The sequence below is a fragment of the Phoenix dactylifera genome, chromosome 17 (assembly GCF_051530095.1).
Source record: "Phoenix dactylifera cultivar Ajwa chromosome 17, Ajwa_hap1_PhDact_Kaust_v1.1, whole genome shotgun sequence".
In the NCBI taxonomy this organism is placed as follows: Eukaryota; Viridiplantae; Streptophyta; class Magnoliopsida; order Arecales; family Arecaceae; genus Phoenix; species Phoenix dactylifera.
Window position 1 is genome coordinate 6127121 of NC_143206.1, and position 22995 is coordinate 6150115.

The 22995-nt window shown below is 38.0% G+C and overlaps 1 protein-coding gene across 4 annotated transcripts in view; it reads left to right on the plus strand.

Annotated features, from left to right (window-relative positions):
• The first annotated feature begins 10120 nt into the window (after window positions 1-10120).
• LOC103698793 (pto-interacting protein 1-like) overlaps window positions 10121-22995 on the plus strand; it is a 55031-nt gene continuing 42156 nt past the window's right edge. Inside the window, exons 1-8 of one of the 4 annotated variants that reach the window (XM_039132711.3) lie at window positions 10121-10286; window positions 15966-16084; window positions 16192-16442; window positions 16517-16643; window positions 19556-19829; window positions 20011-20143; window positions 20306-20392; window positions 20966-21264. In XM_039132711.3, coding sequence (XP_038988639.2) covers window positions 16000-16084; window positions 16192-16442; window positions 16517-16643; window positions 19556-19829; window positions 20011-20143; window positions 20306-20392; window positions 20966-21097 — 1089 coding nt within the window. In that variant the 5' untranslated portion in view covers window positions 10121-10286; window positions 15966-15999 and the 3' untranslated portion in view covers window positions 21098-21264. Of the gene's footprint in view, window positions 10287-15945; window positions 16085-16191; window positions 16443-16516; window positions 16644-19555; window positions 19830-20010; window positions 20144-20305; window positions 20393-20965; window positions 21265-22995 lie in introns of those variants that run through there. The other 3 variants (XR_016398911.1, XM_039132712.3, XM_039132713.3) reach the window with 3 other exon arrangements.

Here is a 22995-nt window from a genome sequence, read left to right on the forward strand (position 1 = left end):
TTCAGCTTCTTCTATGTGTTTAGGTTCAAAATGTGAGACAAATGCTAGATGATTATTTAAGTTCCTAAGAGATGCTCTAGTCCTAACAGGTTGAGATGGATCATCTAAAATTAATTCCTTAGGATGCCCATGAGCATACCTCCAAGCCTTAGTCAGCCCATGATCCACAATTGCCTCTTGACTTGATGATGCATTTCCAATTAGTTTTTGTTCATCTTCTTGTAATGTCATCTCATCAATCTTTTCTTCAAGAATTTCAGCATCATCATCAAGATCAACTCTCTTGCTAGAAGAGATATCACTAGAATCATCAAAAACAACATGTATAGACTCTTCAATAACAAGGGTTCTTTTATTAAAAACTCTATAGGCTTTACTAGTTGTAGAATACCCCAAAAATATACCCTCATCAGATTTAGAATCAAATTTACCTAGGTTATCCTTCCCATTATTATGAACGAAACACCTACATCCAAAAACATGAAAATAGTTTACTTTGGGCTTTCTATTTTTCCAAAGTTCATAAGGTGTTTTCTTTATAATGGGTCTCAATAAAACTCTATTTAGTATATGACATGATGTATTAATGGCTTCTCCCCAAAAGTACTTAGGGAGGTTACTTTCACATAGCATGGTTCTAGCCATTTCCTCTAGGGTTCTATTTTTCCTTTCTACAACTCCATTTTGTTGTGGTGTCCTAGGTGCAGAAAAATTATGAGTTATTCCCTTTTTACTACAAAATTCATCAAATAGATGATTTTTAAATTCCGTTCCGTGATCACTTCTAATAGCTATGACTGAAGTATCTCTAGCATTTGTTACTTCCTTATGAAATTTCTTAAATACTGAAAATGCTTGATCTTTATGAGCTAAAAACATGACCCAAGTATATCTAGAAAAATTATCTACAATAACAAGACCATATTTATTTCCACCTAGACTTGTGGTTCTAGTTGGTCCGAATAGATCCATGTGTAGGAGTTCAAGAGGTCTAGAAGTAGAGACACAATTTATGGATTTAAAGGAGTTCCTTGATTGTTTGCCATATTGACAAGCTTCACATACTTTATTTTTCTCAAACTTTAGTTTTGGCAAACCTATCACGGAATCTCTTTTAACTAGTTTTGATATTGTATCCATACTTGCATGACCTAACTTACGGTGCCATAACCAACTTGCATCATTATCCTTAGTATCATTAACAACTAAACAAGGGTTATGTTTAGCAAGATCCTCAAGATCTACTACGTACACATTGCCACGTCTAATTCCTTTAAATACTAAACTGTTGTCAATTGAGTTGGTTATGATGCATAAAGATGGTTTGAACAGAACATCAAAACCTCTATCACACAATTGACTAATGCTAAGTAGGTTATGCTTAAGACCATCAACATATCGAACATTATCAATAAAGGTTGAAGGGGTGATTTGTACTTTACCTATACCAATGATGTGACCTTGGTTATTGTCTCCAAATGTCACTGCACCTCCCTTCTTAGGCTCAAGGGTGAAGAATTGGTCTTTGTCACCCGTCATGTGTCTTGAGCAGCCACTATCCAAGTACCAACAGTTTTTGTCGACCTTGGCTGCAAGACACTCCTACACAAGGAAATCATACAATTTTAGGCACCCAAGTTTTCTTGGGTCCTTCATGGTTAGTAATGTTGGTTCCTTTTGGAACCCAAACCCTTTTAATTTTTCTTTTAGTTTTTTCTTTTCTATAATCACACACATTAGCTTTATGTCCTATTGTTCCACAGCAAAAACAGGTTATTTTCTTAGTTTTGCTTTTCCCTGCTTTTACAAAGAAATTACTAAGGAGCTTTTGCTTATTTTTTAGTTTATACCCTAAATCAGCTCTATTGAACACAGCTCGTTGACTATTAAGTATCATTTCCAATTTTTCAGAGCTATATGTAAACTTTTCTACAAAAGGTTTGTACTTTTCAAGTTCTAGTGCCAACTTTTGTTTTTCTGATTTTAGTGCATTTAAGTCTTTTGTGAAATTATCTCTAAAAGTTTGTTTACCCTTTTTAAGTTTAGAAATTTCCTTGGTTAGTTTTTCGTTATCTTTAATTAAAGTATTAGTTTTTTGAATTAACAGTTGGTTGCTTGTCTTAAGTTCTGAATTTTCTTTAATGATAACATCTTTATCCTTAACTAATGTATCGTACTTACGGAAGAGAGATTGGTTAGTTAGTTTCAATTCTTTGTTCTTAAGGTTTATTGTCTTATATTCGTCCATTAATTCATTGAAAGCATCATATAATTCATCGAAGGTAAAGTCTAAATGTGTTTCAGATGTTACCTCATTGTCGTTTGCCATAAAACATAGGTTGGCCTTTTCTTCTTGTTCCTCATCCGATGATGATGATGATGTATCGGAGTCCGATAGGGTGGAGACGAGGACCTTCTTTTTCTTGTACTTGCTGGCCTTCTTGAGCAAAGGACAGTCTGCTCTGAAGTGTCCCGGCTTCTTACATTCGTAGCATTCGATTCCCTCATTTTTCCTTTCCTTACCCTTATCCTTGTGATAGGAACTTGAGGGGCCTCTCCTTTGATGAAAGGACTTCTTTCGGTTGATGAATTTTCTGAACTTACGCACGAGAAGAGCCTCATCATCATCTCCCTCATTGTCTTCCTCTTCACTGCTGCTGCTGCAAGATAAATCTTTGTTAGTAGAAACAGATTTGAGGGCTATTACCTTTTTCTTGTGGGAGGACTCTTCTTCACTGTGTTGCTTCATAGTTAGCTCATGCGTCATGAGGGATCCAAGAAGCTCCTCGAGTGGCAGCTTGTTTAAGTCCTTGGCTTCTTGGATTGTCGTTACCTTGGCTTTCCATGACCTTGGCAAACAACGAAGAATCTTCCTGACAAGTTCACTGTTAGTATAATTTTTGCCAAGGCTTTTTAGGCCATTGACAATGTCAGTAAATCTAGTAAACATGCAAGTAATTGTTTCATTGGAATCCATCTTAAATAATTCATATTTATGAACTAATATATTTATTTTAGATTCTTTTACTTGATTTGTGCCCTCGTGGGTCACTTCAAGTCTATCCCAAATCTCTTTTGCAGAAATGCAAGTTGAGACTCTATTGAATTCATTTCTATCTAAAGCACAATAAAGCACATTCATTGCTTTGGCATTTAGTTGTGCCTTCCTTATGTCATTGTCATCCCAATCCTTTTCAAGTTTGGGTATAGTGACACCCTCTACAAAAATGGACGGGATGTATGGTCCATTAAGTATGGTGGTCCACATCTCATAGTCTTGGGCTTGGATAAATATTCTCATCCTAGCCTTCCAATATGAGTAGTCGGATCCATTAAAGAATGGAGGTCTATGGGTGGACTGGCCCTCAATATGAGAAGATCCAAATGGGGTTGTCATTTTGATCTTTTACTCTTTTGGTAAAAGAGTTCCGGCTCTGATACCACTTGTTGCCCAGATAGACAACCCAAGAGGGGGGGTGAATTAGGTTTTAAAACAATTATTACAATTTAAAAGCTTTGTGAATAACTAATTAAAACTTTTGCAAGTGGATTAATTAGTTGCTATATGCAGTGAATGAAAGGAAAGTAAGAGACAATAAAGCAATCACAAACACAAGGAAATTTATAGTGGTTCGGAGCTAACCCTTGCTCCTACTTCCACTCCCCAAGCCTCACTTGGGAATTCACTATAACCCCTCGCATTACAGCCGGTTGTTTTACAAGCTCACAACCTAACTTGTTGTTTTACGAGATCACAACGAACTCGGTCGGTTTTTCCAGGCTCACCGACTAGAACCATCCGATTATTTTTCCGGGATCATAATCAAACCCTTACACCGTTGATTTTAACCTAGGCTCACCAACAAACCTTACAACCCTTGATTCAATCCCCTGATTGAATCAAGTAAGAAACAAACTGGTTTGAAACAAACAGAAAAAGAAGCTTCTCAAAAGCGTATTTAAAACAATTTAAACAAGGAAGAGTAAGAAGCCCTCAAACTGATTTTGGAGATGGAGATTGGGGCTTTTCGAACTCTTTGACTCCTCTTGAATTTGAAGTAGACTTGCTGTCTGGAGGAGAGCCTTGAATGTGAGGAAGGGAGTTGGTGAATCGACTTCAATGCACTTCTTCCTTCTTTTGCGTGTAATCACTCTAGAGAGCTCTTGGTTGGTGGAAATCACTTTAGCTTTCAATGGAGTCTCTCTATCTTGCTCTATTACTGTTTCCTCAAGCTATTTAAGCCATTCCCAGAGAAAAATAGCCGTTAGACACACTCTCCTAGCCGTTCTGCATATTCTGCACATCCTGACAATGTTACCGTTGGGATCGGAGTCGACTCGCGCGATCTGGAGTCGACTCGCCTATTGCAGGAGTCGACTCGTGCTTTTCTGGAGACGGCTCGGCAACTGTTCCGGATTTGAATTAAAGTGCTGTCTCGACTTGGAGTCGACTCGACTCAACCTGGAGTCGACTCCCCAATGTCTGGAGCTGACCAGGCACTTTTGGAGTCGACTCGTTCCAAGGAATCCAGAGATGTATTTTTCAAGTTTGCTCACTCGAGTCGACTCGGATATTCTGGGAGTTGACTCGGCACTCAGAGTCCGAACTTCCGATCTTCTGTCTTTTGACTCGTGCCGTCTCGGAGTCGACTCGAACTGTCTCGAAGTCGACTCGGCTCTCAGTATCCGAAAAACAGTCTTCTGTCTTTTTGGGGTTGCGCTGCCTTGGAGTCGACTCGAACTGTCTTGGAGTCGACTCGCCTCTCAGAGACGAAAATACCGTCTTCTGTCTTTTGGGGTCGCGCTGCCTTGGAGTCGACTCGGACTTTACGGGAGTCGACTCGGCTCTCAGTGTCCGAAATTTGCTCTCTGACTTTTGCCTTGCTTCTCTCTGGGAGTCGACTCTCGCTTCCTTAGGAGTCGACCTGCCATCCATCGGAGTCGACTCGAGTTCCTCAGGAGTCGACTCGGCTCTCAGGGTCCAAAATAGCTTCTCTGTCTTTCTGTCTGTTACTCCTTGGAGTCGACTCGTACTACCCTGGAGTCGACTCGGCAAGCATCGGAGTCGACTCGCGCTCTTCAGGAGTCGACTCGTTGACAGATTCTGAGATGAATCTTTCTGTCCGTCTGTCTGTTCTCAGTCGGAGTCGACTCGTAATGTACAGGAGTCGACTCGAGCCTGTGCCAGTGCTTCTGATACGCTTGGAGTCGACTCGTAATCTCCCGGAGTCGACTCGAGACTCAGACTTTGGTTCAAATTGAATTCTTTACTTATCCAAAATGTATTGAACCAAATCTAGAGACTCTTAACCATAAATTTACAAGTATTTGACTGAAACACTAGATTGGATTCATTAGTAAAACATAAGATATACTCAAATGCTTTGAGCTCATCAAAATCAAATAGGGTTATAATCAATCACTCCACACTGGTGAAGGTGCCTTGGATCCGTGGGATTTGATCCGAGGTTGCTCAAAGATTTCTCCTCCGATTTCTCGACGGAAAGGTTGCCGGAGCACCCCATCGGACTGAGGTAAGCATGGCTCACCCCTTGCGCTTCATTTGCTAGGTTTAGGGCTGGGTTGGTTGGAATTTGGCCGGTGAGATCGTCGGAGAAGAGTCCGGAACAGGGTACCCTTGTTTCAGCTTCTCTCTTCCGGATCTTGCTGCCGCCGGCCGCCGGGTTGGCCGGGATCCATGGCATTTAGGGGTTGATCGAGATTGTGTGAGGATTGGTGAGGGATTTTTGGATTTTGTTGATGATGGGGAGTGGGGGATCCGAGGTTTTCTTCCTCGTGATCCCATCCCCTTCTTCTCTTCCTCTCGTCGGTTGGCCACTAGCGGCGACGACGGTGAGTCGTGGGCCACCGTGGCTGCCGTCGGGTGGAGGGCTGAGCCACCATCATGGTGGCCTTCCATTGATGATGGAGGAGGGGGGGAAACCCTTCCGGTTCTTGGGGGAAGAAGAAGAAGAAACCTCTTCTTCCCTCCCTCTCTTGGCCGGCCACCATCGCCGGCGACTGCAACAGTGGCGGCCGGCGATGGTTCGGCCTGTGGTGGCCGAGATGTTGTCGGGTGGAAGAAGAGGGCACAACCACCATGGCTATTACCCTTGGACCAAAGAGATTTGAGGGAGGGAGATGTACTCCCAACCATGAAGAGAGAGGGATCTTCCTTTCTCTTGGTCTCTTCACCGGGACCGGCCATTGTCGCCAGCGTGGCAGCGGCCACGGCTGGCGACGACATAGGCCGGTGGTACAAGGGTGGGAGTCGGGCCACCCTGACTGCCCCTAGATCTGGAGGGATTAAGATGTTTGGGGATCTAGTGATGGGCCCCAAAGTAGATGTAAATTATGGTTTAGAATATTTAAATATTAAATGATTTAGTTTGTGATTTATAATTGATGTTGTAGGGGAAGAATCAGCGGTGCCAGGAGGTTTTGATCAGAGGACTCAACACCCCAGCTCGTAGGTTGTGATTTAGATACGTGTTTGAGTCAGTCTACAAATTTCTGTAAGAATTCTTACATCTGAGCACCTCTATTTATGCATGTATTGGATTTATCGTTGGATATATTGTATCAGTATGTTGTTATTAATTTTATGAGCTTGTATGACACATATGAGGTGTGCATCTTGTTTATTATGGAAATATTGAAATAATTAAATTGGGAAGAATTATCATATTTTTGAGAATACATGAAAATATGTGATGTGATGGAAAATTGATTAAACATGTAAAATTAGACATGTAAAATGGATTGGACTAGCCTTATCATGAGATAGCCTTTACGAGCTTATGCGTAGGATAGCTGCCACGAGCTGATGCGTGGGATAGTCTCCACGGGCTTACGCGTGGGATAGCATTTACGAGCTTATGCGTAGGATAGCCTCTACGGGCTTATGCGTGGGATAGCTGCCACAAGCTTATGCATGGAATTTGTGCAGTCTTAGACTGGGTCATGATCTTGGTTAGTCCAAAGCCAGAAGTGATAAACTTAAAATTTGGAAATCAGATTAATATGAAAGTGAATAAAATAATGTGTAAAAGAGTATTTATGTATATGTACTGGTTTATATATACATGTTGTTTATTGAGCCTTTCGAATGATGAAATAACACTTATTTTGTTGCTTAGATTATTTTCTTATAATTACTGATGTGGCTGTTGGGATTCTTACTAGGCTGGAAAAGCACATACTGTACTTACTTTCTTTTTTAGAGGCACTAGATTTATAGAATTCATCGGATGGGACGAGAAGTGAGATCGATCTAGAGTCAGACTGCTAGATAGTTAGAAGTTAATTTATCTTTTGCTTATGGACATTTGAAATTATGTAATCAATTAGTATATTTTAGTTGATTTGATTTAAATACATTAATCATTGATTTTGGCATTTTTGTGAATATTATACCTTTTTAGACCTTACATGATCTCTAGGGTTTTACTTTAGGGATTATGTGGCCGTGTCACGTGGTCGACCCGAGTGGTGGGTTTGGGGCGTGACAATTAATATTGTGTCATTAACATCGATCTCGGATGGTGAACGGGGCACAATTTTTTTTCTCTTTTTTTGAACTATTTTTGAAATGCAATATGACAATATAACAAATTATAACAAATAGAAAATTTTAATAATCAAATTTCTATTATATATTAAGTAATGAACTTTAATAATGGTCGTGCATATTAATATCAGTGTCATTAATTGATATTTTGTTGCATATTAAGTAATGGCCTTTAATGATGGAGAATTAAGAGGTTTATGTAAGCTGAGCCTCTATTTTAGATGTATAATAGTGTCTAGTTTCATCTCCTTTTTTTTAACTATTCTTAAAATATAATATAGATGCATGTAATAGAATAGATAATAGAATCTAATAGAATAGAATAGATATAAAAACTCTATTTTTTATTCTCCAAACTAAAGAATCATATTATTGGCATCATTAGTACATATTAATAACATAATTAATATGGATATTCATATGGAGAATGGTAAGCTTGGCACAAGTTGGGCCACCATTATATATATATATATTATAATAGATAATAGATGGCTAATAAATAATAGAATAGATATAAGAACACTAATTATTTTCCAAAATAAAAAATTGTATTAATGACATCATTAATACCAACATTTACAAGATGAATAGAGAGCTCAGTAGAGCCTCCAATTAGAATTGCCAAGTGGAAACTCCCATATTTAATAGTAGCATCCATATAGTGAAAAGAGAATTCTACAAAAATTGTGGCTCCATGCAAATCTCCTATCATTAATATCCGTGTTTTTAACATCAACCTTGTGCAATGCATGACAAACAATTTTTTCACCTTTTTCCAATTATTTTTGAAATACAATATGGCAATAAACAAATTATAATAAATAGAAGATTTTAATAGATAAATTTCTATTATACATTAAGCAATGAACTTTAATAATGGCCGAGTATATTAATACTAGTGTTATTAATAATTATTACATATTAAGTAGTGAACTTTCATGATGGCTAAGTATATTAATATTGATGTCATTAATATTAGCATCATCATGATGAATGGAAAGCTTGATACTAGTTGAACCTTCATTTTTGGTATATACTCTCATATAACTCAATGCAATGTAGGATAGTTTGTAATCTTTTATGCAATTGTTCTTGAAATATAATATAGAATGCATATAATAGAATAGATAATAGAATCTCATAGAATAGAATGGATATGAGAGCCCTATTTAGTATCTATAATAAAGAACCATATTAATGACATCATTAATTTGTATTAATAACATTATTAATAGGTTCAAATTCACATAAAATCCTAAACTTTGTGTCTGGGTTTAATTTAAACCCTCAACTTCAATTTCTCACATTTGGACTCCAAAAGTTTTAACCGTTCGCATGGGCCCTTTAAGTTTAATTACATGGCACAATCTAAAACAAACCTATATTGTTTTATCAAATTGGGGGGAAATTGAGAGAGAGGCAATCGAGAGAGAAAAGCCAACATCTTGTAGCTTTGATCATGAAATTCTTTCGATTCATCGAGTATAAAGAAGATGGTACCATGAAGTAGAAAGCAAGGGAGCAAGTATTCGAAGATACGTGCTCGATAGGTTAACAAGGGTTTTCATCATTTCTTCCATTGTTGTTTAGTACTTTGGTCTTGTTTTATATTTGTATCATCAATGTAATTGCGCTGTTATAGTTTAAGTATGTATACTGTTGTGATGTTTGGTTTTTATTTACGTTTCGGTACATACATTAGACAATGAATCCCCAAATAAAATGCTACTTGTTCTTCATTTTGGGTTTTGGTAGTTACTGTCAGTGCATGGATATATGTTTGGAGTGATTTTGTTGGTATCAAGTGTGTAATTTTTGAATTGAATAACTTTGTTTTGTGGATGTGTGTAGTAGTTGGAGCTTAATTTGTTGCCAAATAGCAAAGTTAACTCTATATGGCCAACACAATAATAGTGTGATGTATTCTTGGGTATAGGATTACTAAATTTTGTGTATATTATATTACAAATCTAATTTGTTGAAAATGAAAGAAATAGAAACTCAGTAATGTGCCATAAGAAAGTAGGAAAATATATATATTTTGATTATACAACTGCTTACTTTGTTACTAATTGAGCTATATTATCTTGTTTTCTGTTACTGTGTATACTATTATCATGTTTATGGCTACCTTTACAATAGAGCTCCATCATGGTGGCTATAAGAAATCTATTTATTATTTAAAATAAAAATTATATTAATAATATCATTAATATGACCGGTCACCATCTACAGCCCAGGACAAGCTGATGTCACAGTGACGGTGTGGCGACCTCTACCGTCGGATCCATATCAAACGGTTGTAGATGACTCAAAAGTAATATCATAGACGGAAGATGTAACCGACCTTGAGTGATTTCGTAGACTCGCTTTAGGTGGACAATACGAGTTCTGACAGCGATGCCACGTGCTTCGTTCTCGTGCTCCGGTCAAAGTCTCCCATCGGAGGTGATCTTACCTCGTGCCGTACACATGGAGCCCGTGAAGGTTGCCGTCCGTAGGCGTGGTTGTACGCGTTGGGGGCAGGGGGGTGGGCGTACTGCCGGTGACAAGAACGGGTCTCAGCGTAAAATAGAAGAGCTCGGACAGCGCCCGGGTTCTTCTGCGGCCCTCCTGCCTGTGCCGCTCTTGCTATTCTACGTGCCAGCTCTGGCCTTAGATCGCGTCGCCTCCAAGATCGCTGTTGCTCTCTGTCTGAGTTCAAGAGGTAATAAAGGTGAGATTTTTTTAACCCTAAAATCTGTTGATTTCTTATCAGTTTCTGAGTCATTTTACTCTTTCCTGGTAGTTTGTGGGTTTTTAATCTCCGATCTTTTGAGTTTGTTTGACTGAATTGATCAGTATTCATCTTCTTTAGTGGACAGATTTTTGAGTTCTGCGTCTCTTTTGAACTGTTGATCTCTGTTGATTGGTTATTGAATGTGTGGATACTTGGGAATTGGATTTTTTCGGAAGAAGAAATTGGATCTCGGATATGACCATGGAGTAGCATATTCTAAGATAAATACTCGATGGTATTATGTTTGTGTGCTGTAGCACAATTTTCTGCTGAGTTCAGTGGTGGTATTTGCCCATTGCGATCTTGTTTCTCTTCCTATTGTTGCTCCATTTGATGTGCTGAAAAGTCACCATGCGAGGAGTATATTATTCATTGTCATCTCAAATTTTGTGTATAACATGGTATACATGAGGTATTGGGAAGGTATGTGGAAGTTGTTATGCTTCCTTCGTCTTGACGTGTATCATAATTACCTAGTGTTTCTATTATAATTGGATGGACATATATAGTCCTTAAATTTTGTTTACACCACATCCTAACATGTGATATAACCCCAAAGATAGGTTGGATAACCGCCATGTGGTGATGACAAAAACTTAGTAATGAGAGCCTCTTGCCTCGGTAATGAAAAGTAGGTTGAGGGTTCATGATTGATTTAACAAAGCAAGGATGAAAGCCACTAACTGGAGTTAAATATTGGATAGGACTATGTGCATCTTGCCTATATCAAGAACATGAAGATTGGCTAAGATGGTGGCACGCGACCACATACAGGATTAAATGATAGTGGTAGACCGATCAAACTATCATGAAGTGCCATGCAAGATAGGCCGAGTCAACATCTGAAGAGAGTTGGTTGAAACAGGTGGAATGGTTACTTGAGGCGCATGCTAAGTTACAAAAAGTTCAAAAGTATAGACCGATTGTGAATATGACCTACTAAAGATACTAAGTATTGACTTAAAAGCCAATCATGACATACACAAAGGCATCGGCATAACTCAGGATGGAGTGTTGGGCAACAAATGGCATTTTTTAGTGACATTGCCTTATGCTCATCAGATAGAAAGCAGTCAAGAAATATGATTTGTGGAGCCATCCTTTATCTTGGATAGCGAACGTCTCTTTGCAAGCTCGGTTATGCAATACAGTCTAGAAAAATAAATGTGCCTTTGATTCACTTCAACTCATTGTCGATCAAATAAAGGCAGATGAAACCAATTTCTCAACCATAACAACCCATCTTTGATGAGTTCCACAATTTGGCATGCTAGGTAAAGGCACATGCTGTAGATGTAGGAGTGGCTTTATTTCAGAAGATTTATGTTAAGATGGAACAATAGCCCACTGTAATTAGATGGAATTAATAGGAAATGTATAAGGATAGCATAGAGAAGAGAACAGGCTAGTATTAGGTGATTGTACATGGAATTGCAGGTATTACGTAGGATATTAATCAAGAAGAAAGTAGACTTCCTTTTTAGTCCATCTTGCTACCTCCCACCCTATGCTCTTGTCCATGAAGAGTATTATTACAGAACTATGTTGAGATTAAATTGCAGAAAACCTAATATGGGAGTTTATTTGGACCTGAAAGTTGGATCTGATTGGATTTATTGCTAAAAAGGAAGAAATGGAAACAGGAAACCTGTCTCATAGACCAACAACCTTTTATGGAGTTCAGGATATTTTGGGAACAAAATTTGACAAGCAAGATGTTTGCAGAATATTGCTAAACTTCATAACTTCCTTTTTAATATTGTAAAGATATAGGGAATGTAATGTAAATTACATGTCCATGACTAGCAAGCCGTATCTCTCTGGCATAAGATATTGGCATCTGTTTTATCAATGTTTGAGAACATGTATGATGGGTTCTTGACATAAGCTGTTTAAATTGGTGTAGTTTTTAGAGCAGAGATGAGGGAGGCATACGAAGGTGTCAAATGAGAATTAAGACATTTACCTCTGCAGAGGATGTCGAGTACATTCTCTAGTACTTCTACAAAAAATGATGGGAAGATTTAAATATGAATCATCAGAAGCAACATTTTCACTGGATATAGGAGCATAAGTAGGAGAGAAATCAGAATTACCTGGAGTTGGCAAGGAGGATTCTGACTGGTCTTGATCATTAATTGAATCAGGCTTCTTATTCCTTCTTTGGTAGACAAGACACTCACCTCTTTTGGATCAGTCTTCTCTGTAGTAGGCATAGAGTTGCCAAGATTAACTACAGCCTCAGTTTCATTTTGACTAGTAGATTTGTCAAGAATAAGAGGAGAGGGTGGATGATTAGGATGAAAAGAATGGGAAATAATAGAAGTAGAAAGAGGAAGAATCAAAGAATGTTCTTCCATCCAGCTAGTCTCCTTCTGAACAGGATTCCAAGGAGAATTGAAAAAGGACTAAGGCCCTGGGAGCTTCTGGAGGGCCAAAAAGTACTTTCTGGCCCTCCAAAAGTACTTTTAGATAAAAAATGGTGTTTGGTAAAAATTTTCGGAAAGCTGTTTCAGCTTTTGCGGAAAGCTGAAAACAGCTTTTGGGGAAAAGCTCTAATTTGGAGCTTTCCAAGAATGCTGTTTTCAACTTTGTCAGAAAGCTGTTTTTTGGACCAAAATATCTCCATTTAAATCATACTTTTTTTCCCTAAAACTCTCATCCCGCCTCTTCCTCTCTCTCACCCATCCTCTCCCTCTCCCTCTCTATTTTCTTCTTCCTCTCAACGCCGCCGCCTCTGTTCCTTCTTCCTCTTCTTTTTTTTTCTTTTTTTTTGTTTTGAGAGCTCGTGGCTACCCACGATGGCAGCCACCATACCGGCCACCACCCATGGCCGGCGACTCCTCTATATTTCAATAAAATAAAATAATAAATAAATAAATAAATAAAATAAATAAAAAGAAAAATAATGAGTGAGTGGCAAATAATCTGATCTAAATAAATAAATAAAAATAAATATTAGTAATTATTTAACCAATTTTATCACCTAGTTAGAAAATTTGTTAGAGAGATAAATGGTCATTAGAAGGATGAAAAATTAATTTACACTAATAATTATAATATTTTATATATTTATTATTATATTATACTATAAATATAATATTATATTACATTATATCATAATACATTGATATTTTATATTAAATAATTTAATATTATATTAAATTATTATTCTATAATACATAATGTTATAGTACTATATTATAATAATATTATATTACATTACATTAATATTATACTATATCATGTATTTATGTATTAATACATATTATATTTTATTATGCTCTGTTATATAATACTGGTACTGTTCTTTATGGAAATTTTGTCACACAAAAGTACTTTCTCAGTTTGTTTACCAAACACATGTTAAAGTGCTACAGCACTTTAGAAATGTAGTTACCAAACAGCAAACAGCTTTTTATAAACGCTCTGCTTCAGACAGCTCTACTTCCAAAAGCTCTACTACTAACAGCTCCCCCAAACAGGGCCTAAGACTAATAGGAAAGGATGTCCTTAGTGACATATTTTCTCTCAGTTTCAGGGTCAAAGCATTTGTAACCCTTCTGTTTAGAGGAATATCCAATAAAATTGCTTTAACAGCTTTAGGATCCCATTTAGTTTTTTTTATGATATGTAACATGAATAAAAGAAAAGGAATACAGATTGGGATCAAGAACATATAATGGGTCCTTCATGTCCAACACCTTGCATTCTGTTAATCACATAGGCTATTGTAAGCACTGCATCTTTGTGTTAGAACAACAATGCCCTTGCTTTCTCTAATAAATGATTATTCTCTCTCTGCAACACCATTCTATTGAAGGGTTCAGACAAAGGAAGATATCACACTATCATCATCAAGAAATATATTCAGTGTTCTCTTGAAGTATTCTCACATTTTTGTCATCACAATACTGTTCTGTCAAATTGTGTTTCCACCATCTTGTGAAAATTCTGCATGATACATGGCATTTCATCTTTGCTTTTCATTATATAAATCTAGGTACATTTTGAACAATGATCAACAGAACTAATGGAATATCTATAACCACCTATAGCAACAAAGGGTGAAGGACACCTCAAACATCTGAATGAACTAGGTTGAAAGGACAAGTAACTTTATTTGTTGGAGGAGGACAAGATATTCTACATTCTACATTGTTTTGCCAACTGCTAAACAGGACATTAAAGACTTTCACAAGCAGTTAACTTGAACAATTCAGGAAATAAAGTTCTTAAAAGAACTACATGAAAACTGCCCTAGTTTAGCATGCCAAAGATAAACCCCGGCTATAGCATCTTTATTTTCCCTAAACCAACTACTAGAAAATTGAAAAGCAGAGGTGGCATCTCCATTGAGGATGTAAATCCCTCCAACTTCATGACTATTCCTAATCATTCTCCTCGTTTATTGATCCTGGAAAACAAAATAAGTAGCAAGGAAGTTTTGACACAATCCAAGTTTTTAGTGACGTAATTGATTGAAAGCAAATTGGTATCAAAGTTAGGAACATGAAGAACCAAATTGGAAACTGTAAAAAGGGATCCATCAACAATTCTAACTTTTTCCTTATCCTGGACTTAAAAAGGAATAAGAGGAAAGCAAGGATGCAGAACTAGTCATAAGATCGGCGGCACCTGACTCAATGACCCAAGTTGCACTAGCAGAAGACTAGATCTATTCTATATCTGCATAGCATTTCCTTCCGAAATCTTCAAAGAAACAAAAAAAAAAGGAGACAATGCATTTATGATTCCAACCGTGAAGACTAGTAAAAGGAAGGATCGAAATGTTTGCCACTTTTTATATTCCTAACAAAGAACTTTCCCGAGGACCAATTGAGAAAGGATCTGCATGTCTATTCCTTTTTGGAATCTTCTTCTTGGTTCCTTCAACCAAGGCAATGCAAAATTAGGGCTTCTTCTAATTCATGATCGGCACAAAAGAGTCTTTATTTTCCTGCTATTAAATATGAAGATAATGAAGGAAAAAATTGGAAGCGCGGGATAGAGAATCCATCATTGAATCACCTCTCTGATACCATGTTGCAGTAGTCAGAACTTTGGATAAGAGACAAGAAGACAAGAAGAAAAGAGTGAAGGGAAGAAGAGAAGAGGATGCCCCTCTACTCCTATTTATATTAAAGATGTGCAAATTACAATAATGCTCCTATGGTGAACCTATTTTACTCTCTCCATGGACATTTATCTTGGTTTTCTTTTCTATCTAGGAGTCTCGTATCTAGGACATGCATGGGAGATAGAATTTATTTATAATCATACTTTTAAACTTCTGCTATTCTTCCCCTTTTATTTGTTGAGGACTCACATGAGATCTCATTGAACATCCAATGGACATCTCACATATTTCTTGTTATATAGTAGTATATATTTAAAATACAAATGCATAAATGGATATAAATATATAGATCCTAATGTACTCAAACATATTAAGTTAAATTTGAACCCTTCAACTACATGACATGCCATTTGTATTGTAAGTTTGAGATTGTTATTTCTTTGCTAATTTAAACTGTATACCAATGATCCCTCTTATTATCGATGAGAAACATTGCTTATTGGATGCTCATTGTAGATGTTCTTTTCTTTTGGAAGACTGTATTAGGAATTGCTTTAAGAAGAGAGAATCATGTCGTGCTTTTCTTGCTGTGAGGAAGATGATGTCCATCGAACAACTGATAGAAGAGATCCCCATATGGGAAGCCATTCAGTAGGTAATATGGATTGAGTGTAAGATTTTGAATTAGCTACCATTATAATGTATTTGTTAATCTTATCTGCTGATACATGGCTACAAATTTGAATGGCATGTATTATGTAGGGATTGATGGACCATATCGTGCCACAGAGCCTGCCCCTAAGGGTGCTCAAACTGTAAAAATCCAGCCTATTGCAGTCCCAACCATTCCTGTAGAAGAAATAAAGGAAATTACCAGAAGTTTCAGTGATGAGGCATTAGTTGGTGAGGGTTCATTTGGCAGAGTATATTTTGGTGTTCTTAAAAATGGGAGAAGTGCGGCCATAAAAAAATTAGATGCAAGTAAGCAGCCAGACCAAGAATTTTTGGCACAGGTTTGGCAATCATTCCTATTAATTGAATATGCTTTCGACGTGGGTTTATGTGCTCCTAATATAAGATTGTACAGGTTTCTATGGTATCAAGGCTAAAGCATGAAAATGTTGTGGAGCTGATCGGTTATTGTGTTGATGGAAATCTCCGTGTTCTTGCCTATGAGTTTGCAACTATGGGATCCCTTCATGATATTCTTCATGGTATGGACCATCATGCTAAAACTCTGTTCTATTGGCTCAAGTTAACAAATTGCAATAAGAATTTTCAGTAATTGTTGATGTACCCCGGAGTTATCAATTCACTATAGTCAATTTTTGAGAACCTTTTATGATTCAAAATTGCTAAATCACAATATCAGCCAACAAACAGCTAGAAATCTAATAACCAAAATATTATAAAGTGCAAATCCAATCCTAGGATAACTAATGTTTTTTGCATGTAAGGATCACACTAAAAGCATTAATGGAACATCAAACTCAATATTCTGCACATAATAATTCAATACCAGCACACAAAAATTTTGAGAAAGAGGGAAAGAAAGCACTGAAATAAAGTAGTCTAAGTTAGACTTCAGATGGGCCCTAAGGGCATTTAGGGCTTGTGATGTGACAAAATAATAAGTAATAGAAGTCTCGAAAATTGAACTAAATGATGCAAGATATAGCAGATACAAGGAATTATTAAAGAACGGTGAAATATAAAATGAATGAAAGTAAATAATAATGAGAGATGTACTAGGTTTGAAGTTTCTGCCATTAGGTAGGGCAACGATGCTGACTTTCATATTACGTGGAGAGAATATCCCCAAAGTGAATGGAATGAAGAGAGTAGGAGTTCGGCCTTTTGCTGGAACTAGAGGGCAAGATTGGCATGATAGCCGAGGGAAGATTGAGTCGGAAGGTGGGGGAGTTTGATCCAATGTTTTAAAACTTAGACCGGACTAGCCGGTTCGATTGGGGACCAGACAGGTCTCCGATTCGAGTCATTTAGAAATTAGGACTTAGAAAAAAAATGGATAAAAACTGGTAGAACCGGGCAAACTGGTCAAACCGACCCGTTTGAGCCAAGTTGCCCATCTTCCATCGCCATTGCCAGCCTGGACCTCTCCATGACCCACCCCCACCATTGACATCTACCACCCTACCCCCTTGTCATCGAAATCATTTGCCATCCGCCTCTTAGGAGCTTCTTCTAGATCACCAACCATGACATCTCCGTCCTGGTCCTCGATCGAACCATTTTCGTCCTCTGATCCTTCCACAAGTTGCCTTCTGCTGAGCGATCGAAGTACTCCTCCCGCTTCCTAACCGTGGCATTCCTACTTGAACGTGGACCTCTACTTTTCGGTAGCGGCGAGCTAGTGGGATGTGATCCAAGTGGTGATGGGTCCAACTTGGGAGGAGCTGGATCAGATCTCGGTGGTGTGCCAATGAAGCTAGTGGCGTGGGATGAGCACGTGACCGGGGTGGGGCAGGCAGTGATGGGGATGATGGTGGAGGGGCTTGGGTTGGGGTCGGGGCGGCTTGAGGAGATGAAGACTCGAGGGGAGGACCATGGTGTGGCACTACTATCCACCCTGCACCGAGCTAGATCTCCCATCCGATGGGTTCCTTCTTTAGGGGTTTTTCATCTTCCCCTCGCTGTTTATTTTATGGGCCTGGTGATTAGATTTTGCGAATTACAGCTATAGCTTTCAGCTACTTCTTTGGCCCCAAACTGGAATTTCACCAAGGACCATGAGATAATAGTTCTAGACACAAAGGGTGCAAGTAAAAGAAAATTGGCTTCAGAAAAATAAAGGATTACACAATCTAAGAATGCCATACAATAGATTGTCATGCAGGCATTTCCAAATGCATGTCATGGAAACAAGTACAAGCTGATTGAATTCGAAAGAATTTGATTAGTTTTAATAACCATCCTGGGACTTGATCGGTGCACCATCATTTTTCAGAGCTTCCATCACATTGGACACTCTGAAAGGCACTGTGAAATTATAAGCTTTGATTAGTTTCATTAGTTCTTGGGATCATACGGTAGGTTTCAAATTCCAACATTGGAGAATGCAAGCCTGGTTATTGTCAAAAGCTAGTCAACTTCAGGAAAATGTTAATTTACCCTTGATAAGTCCTATTTGGAATTTTTGTTAATATGGAAAATCACTACATAATGATCATATGATGTTCCTCCTGGTATATGATGCTCTAACTTGTAGCACTCTCTGTATCAGGCTTGTAAACTGTCAAGCCTGATATATGATGTTGGCCCTTTCCATATCAGCTTAAGCTTTTTAGGTCTAGAGGTTAGTTAACATAAACAATATAGAGTACTATCTTATCTGTGTAATAATTATAAGACTTGATGCATGTTCCCTGGACCTAGCTGACGTGTACTTGATATAGAATGCATCAAAGGCTGGCAAAGCAAGTGGGTCCAGAGGTAGTTGGCAGTTAGTTGGCTAATTTACTTTGGAAACTAAATCCTGAAGGATGATGACGTAAGGCATTGATCTAAGCTAAAATTGGAAATCAAATATCAAGTGGAGAAAACGTGACATCAGAATCAACCAAAGATGTTGTCAGATCCTAACCAATGGCAGAATCAAATCATGTCTAGGATTCTTTTTCTCTTCTCTTTTCTTAAATGTAAAATCTCCTTCCTATTTAGGAAGGTAAATGTGGATGTAAAATCTCAACCATTGTAAAGCTCAATTAAGTTGAATTAGATCACAGTTTTTCATCTTCTTCTCTTTGCAAATTGTTCGTTTTATTTTTCATTCTTCTTCCTATCTTGCTACTCCAGCTTTGCTGGGGTCGTTCTTCTTCCTTTTCCAGAGACAACGTCACGTGCATTAAGATTCTTTGCAAATATCTTCAGTTCTTTTCTATTGATACGCCGCTAAAAATTCTTTGCATGAACCAATAAATTTCATTCAACTACATCCAACTATTTTTTAAGTTGCATGAAGTGTGCCGTGTTAGAGGATGTAAATCAACTAATGAAGCAAGAACTCACAACACTACTCCAAATAGTTGGGATGAGACCAATCAATCGTTTTGTTGGTTTTCAGGATTTAAGTACAGGTAATTTAATGCATAGTTATCTGATACAGGGAGAAAAGGTGTCAAAGGAGCACAGCCAGGTCCTGTTTTGTCATGGACGCAACGAGTTAAGATTGCTGCAGGAGCAGCGAAAGGACTTGAATACCTACATGAGAAAGCACAACCTCATGTTATTCATCGGGACATCAAGTCCAGCAATGTTCTACTTTTTGATGATCATGTTGCGAAGGTAGCAGATTTTGACCTATCGAATCAGGCTCCTGACATGGCAGCTCGACTTCACTCTACTCGAGTTCTTGGTACCTTTGGTTATCATGCGCCAGAGTAAGTTCTGTCGAGATTGAAAATGTTTGTCTTTATTGAATCACTTATGCCTTCACGTGAGCAGAGTTCACAGATTGAGATTTGTGTGTTTATTCTAGAGTAATTTAACCTGGAACTAAGTTCATTTGCATCCTTGCAATTAAAGTACCTTTAATGTGAGGTGTTTAACTCAAGCTGGCAGATATGCGATGACGGGACAGCTTAGCTCTAAGAGTGACGTGTACAGCTTTGGTGTTATTCTTTTGGAGCTCTTGACCGGCCGCAAACCTGTAGATCATACATTACCACGGGGCCAGCAAAGCCTTGTGACATGGGTAATCAATTCTTTCTTTTGTTTTTTTAATATAATCTTCCTTTAGTGTTTGTTTAAGAAACACTTTGAAGGGCATTACATTGCTCTTGTAAGCGTAGCTTCATTGTTGGAACATTCGGTATATTTGTTTATGCCCTATAGGACTAATTGACACATTATGCAGGCAACACCAAGGCTTAGTGAAGACAAGGTAAGGCAATGTGTGGACACAAGACTAAATGGAGAATATCCTCCCAAAGCAGTTGCAAAGGTGATCGCTGTGGAGCTTACTCTAGTTTTTATTCACAGAGTTCGTCCGTGCTCTTTTCTGTGTAGTTCTTAGTACTTAATCTGATGAAATTTTCTTGCCAGAGTTCCTTTTCATATTCTAAACAAACTTTTTCCAAAAATGATGTCTAATCGTCGACCACCCCAATATGTTTAAAATGAATCGGTCTATATTATGAAGGATGATTGCCCTAGCACCTCAGCTTAGAAATTCTACTCCCTTAAGCATATCTAACTGTGCCAAAATTTTCTCATTTCAAGTTTCCAACCCTCTAGTTTCATGATGGTTGTACTGTTATCTTTAGTTGGTAAGTTAACTAATGATCTATTTCCTTTCAATATGGCCCATATCGAGTTGAGTCGTACAATTGAGATCTTGATATATGATTGCTCTAGTGATCTTTCTGATGATTGCAGTGTGCATAATTTTTCGTGAAAACGAAATGCTCGATCTGTGTATTATTGTGTTTGGATATTAATTACTTGTGCTGATATTGTATGTTTCAATAATGCCCTCTTGTTTTGACCTTCTTATGTCTCTATTTGTTGGAAACAGTTTGCTGCGGTGGCTGCGTTGTGCGTGCAGTATGAAGCTGATTTCCGACCAAACATGAGCATTGTTGTCAAAGCTCTTCAGCCCTTGCTGAATACTCGATCTGGCCATCCTGGGGAGGCAGCGGGATTGTGAATTCCTGCTCCTCCCACTCTTTGCTGTCTTGTTGGGGAAATGCATCATTAAGCTTGTTGGCTAAATGACGGGTGTCGATCGAATACCATTCTTCTTGAAGGACTAATGATTCGAGAACCTACTGTATTTGGATATTTCTTTAATAATGGATGACGTTTTTTTTTGCCTGTTAAGTCCATATGATGAAGTTTGAGAATTTCTCCAAGGGGGAACTTTGTCCAAGATGAGCCGTTTAGTTCTGGATGGATATGTTAGGTTTTTCTTAGAATAAAAGACATGAGTGGCAGGCCTTTTTTTTTTTTTTGGTGAAAATAATAATTCATATAGCTCTAGTTTGAGTACATCCAGCCAAATTCAAAAAAAGTAAAGAGTACAGAAAGATGGGAATGTCAGCTACAAATGTCCAAAGGAACTTTCCAAAGTGCCGGACGAGTGGTAGGCCCTTTTATGTCTATGCTCCCAAACTCGTTGAGAACGGAGAAATAAAGTTGTAATGATATGTATTATCAGTAAACTATATTAGTAATATAAAAATGTAATAATGATAAGAGAAATTTAAAAGAAGTAGAAAAAAAGATTCTATAAATTTGTACTTTTTAAGGATGAGTAAGCAGATGATTCTTTTGAGGGTTCTGTATGCTAAAGTTACAACGAGAAACCAAAGCTCATAATAAACCAAAAACTTGGCCAAAACTCCTTCCTAGATGACACTTTGTAAGCTTTGCGCCAATCCACCACTAGGCGTATAATATGAGAAAAGAATTAGTGTATCTAAGCAACATTTGATGATGAATTACTGCAAATACTCCAATAAAACCGATATTGGATGGTGCATATTTTTTGAAAAATTAGTACGACTCTAAGTACCGTGTACTGGTAGTAGGTTTTGTCGGAATGGTATGGTACCTCTCTTACCATCCCATTCCCACGGTTTTTAACACCTTTGATCATATACACAAATAAGCAATAGCCACCGGCAAATCCCAATGTTTCCTTTAGCTCTCTTTAGAGGTTGTTTGGAGCTCTGTAGGTGAAGATGCGTACAACTTGAGCTGCATACTACTTGAGTTGCAGGTGTAGGCTAACTTATTTGTTTAGATTGCTACAACTCAAATTGCATAGTAAGTTGAGTTACTCGTTAGTCTATAATTTAGACTTGACCAATGGTAGGTCAACTGACGAGGAGACGACCAAAAATAGCTGCAGGATAAGTTGCAACATCTCTTGAGTGAGCATCTTACTAAAAATAATACACTTTTCTCTCTTTTATTTCGATCAAAAACTGAGCATCCATCCACACCCTGTTGGACTCCCTGAACCCCCTCACTATGCCCCTCCAACCTCCCTCCTCTATGCCTTGGTCAAACCTCACCTACTCTTATTCACCAACACTTTGTCGAACCACCTCCAACCTCCTTTGTCTACACCTTGCCAAATGTCCCTTGACCTCCCTTGCCCTATGCCTTGCCCAACTTCCATGATGGTACCCTTGCCTTCCTTGACATACGCAAACATCTACATTGTGCCCTCCACCAACGATCCTAGCCAGTCTAGAGATCTCTTAGCAAAGATACTATAGATGGAGGCCAAAACATAGACGTATACAAAGGTACTGCCTAACATCTACTTGTCGATATGCTAGTCCTCGAAATTCCATTGTGTTGGTGGAATGGCACCTTGAAATTGCTATATTACGATTTTATATATTTCAAAATAATGTAATAAAAGAAAATTCTAAAAATTGAAAAAAGCTTTACCTGGATCAAGATGTGTGATGAACACTACCTTAAAAATGTGATTCGCCACCTATGTGTAGGTCTACAGCATTCTCATTCCTAAGGTACAACAATCCGATACAATAATCCAAAGCACTTTTGGGAGGTGGGGGGCGGGCCGGG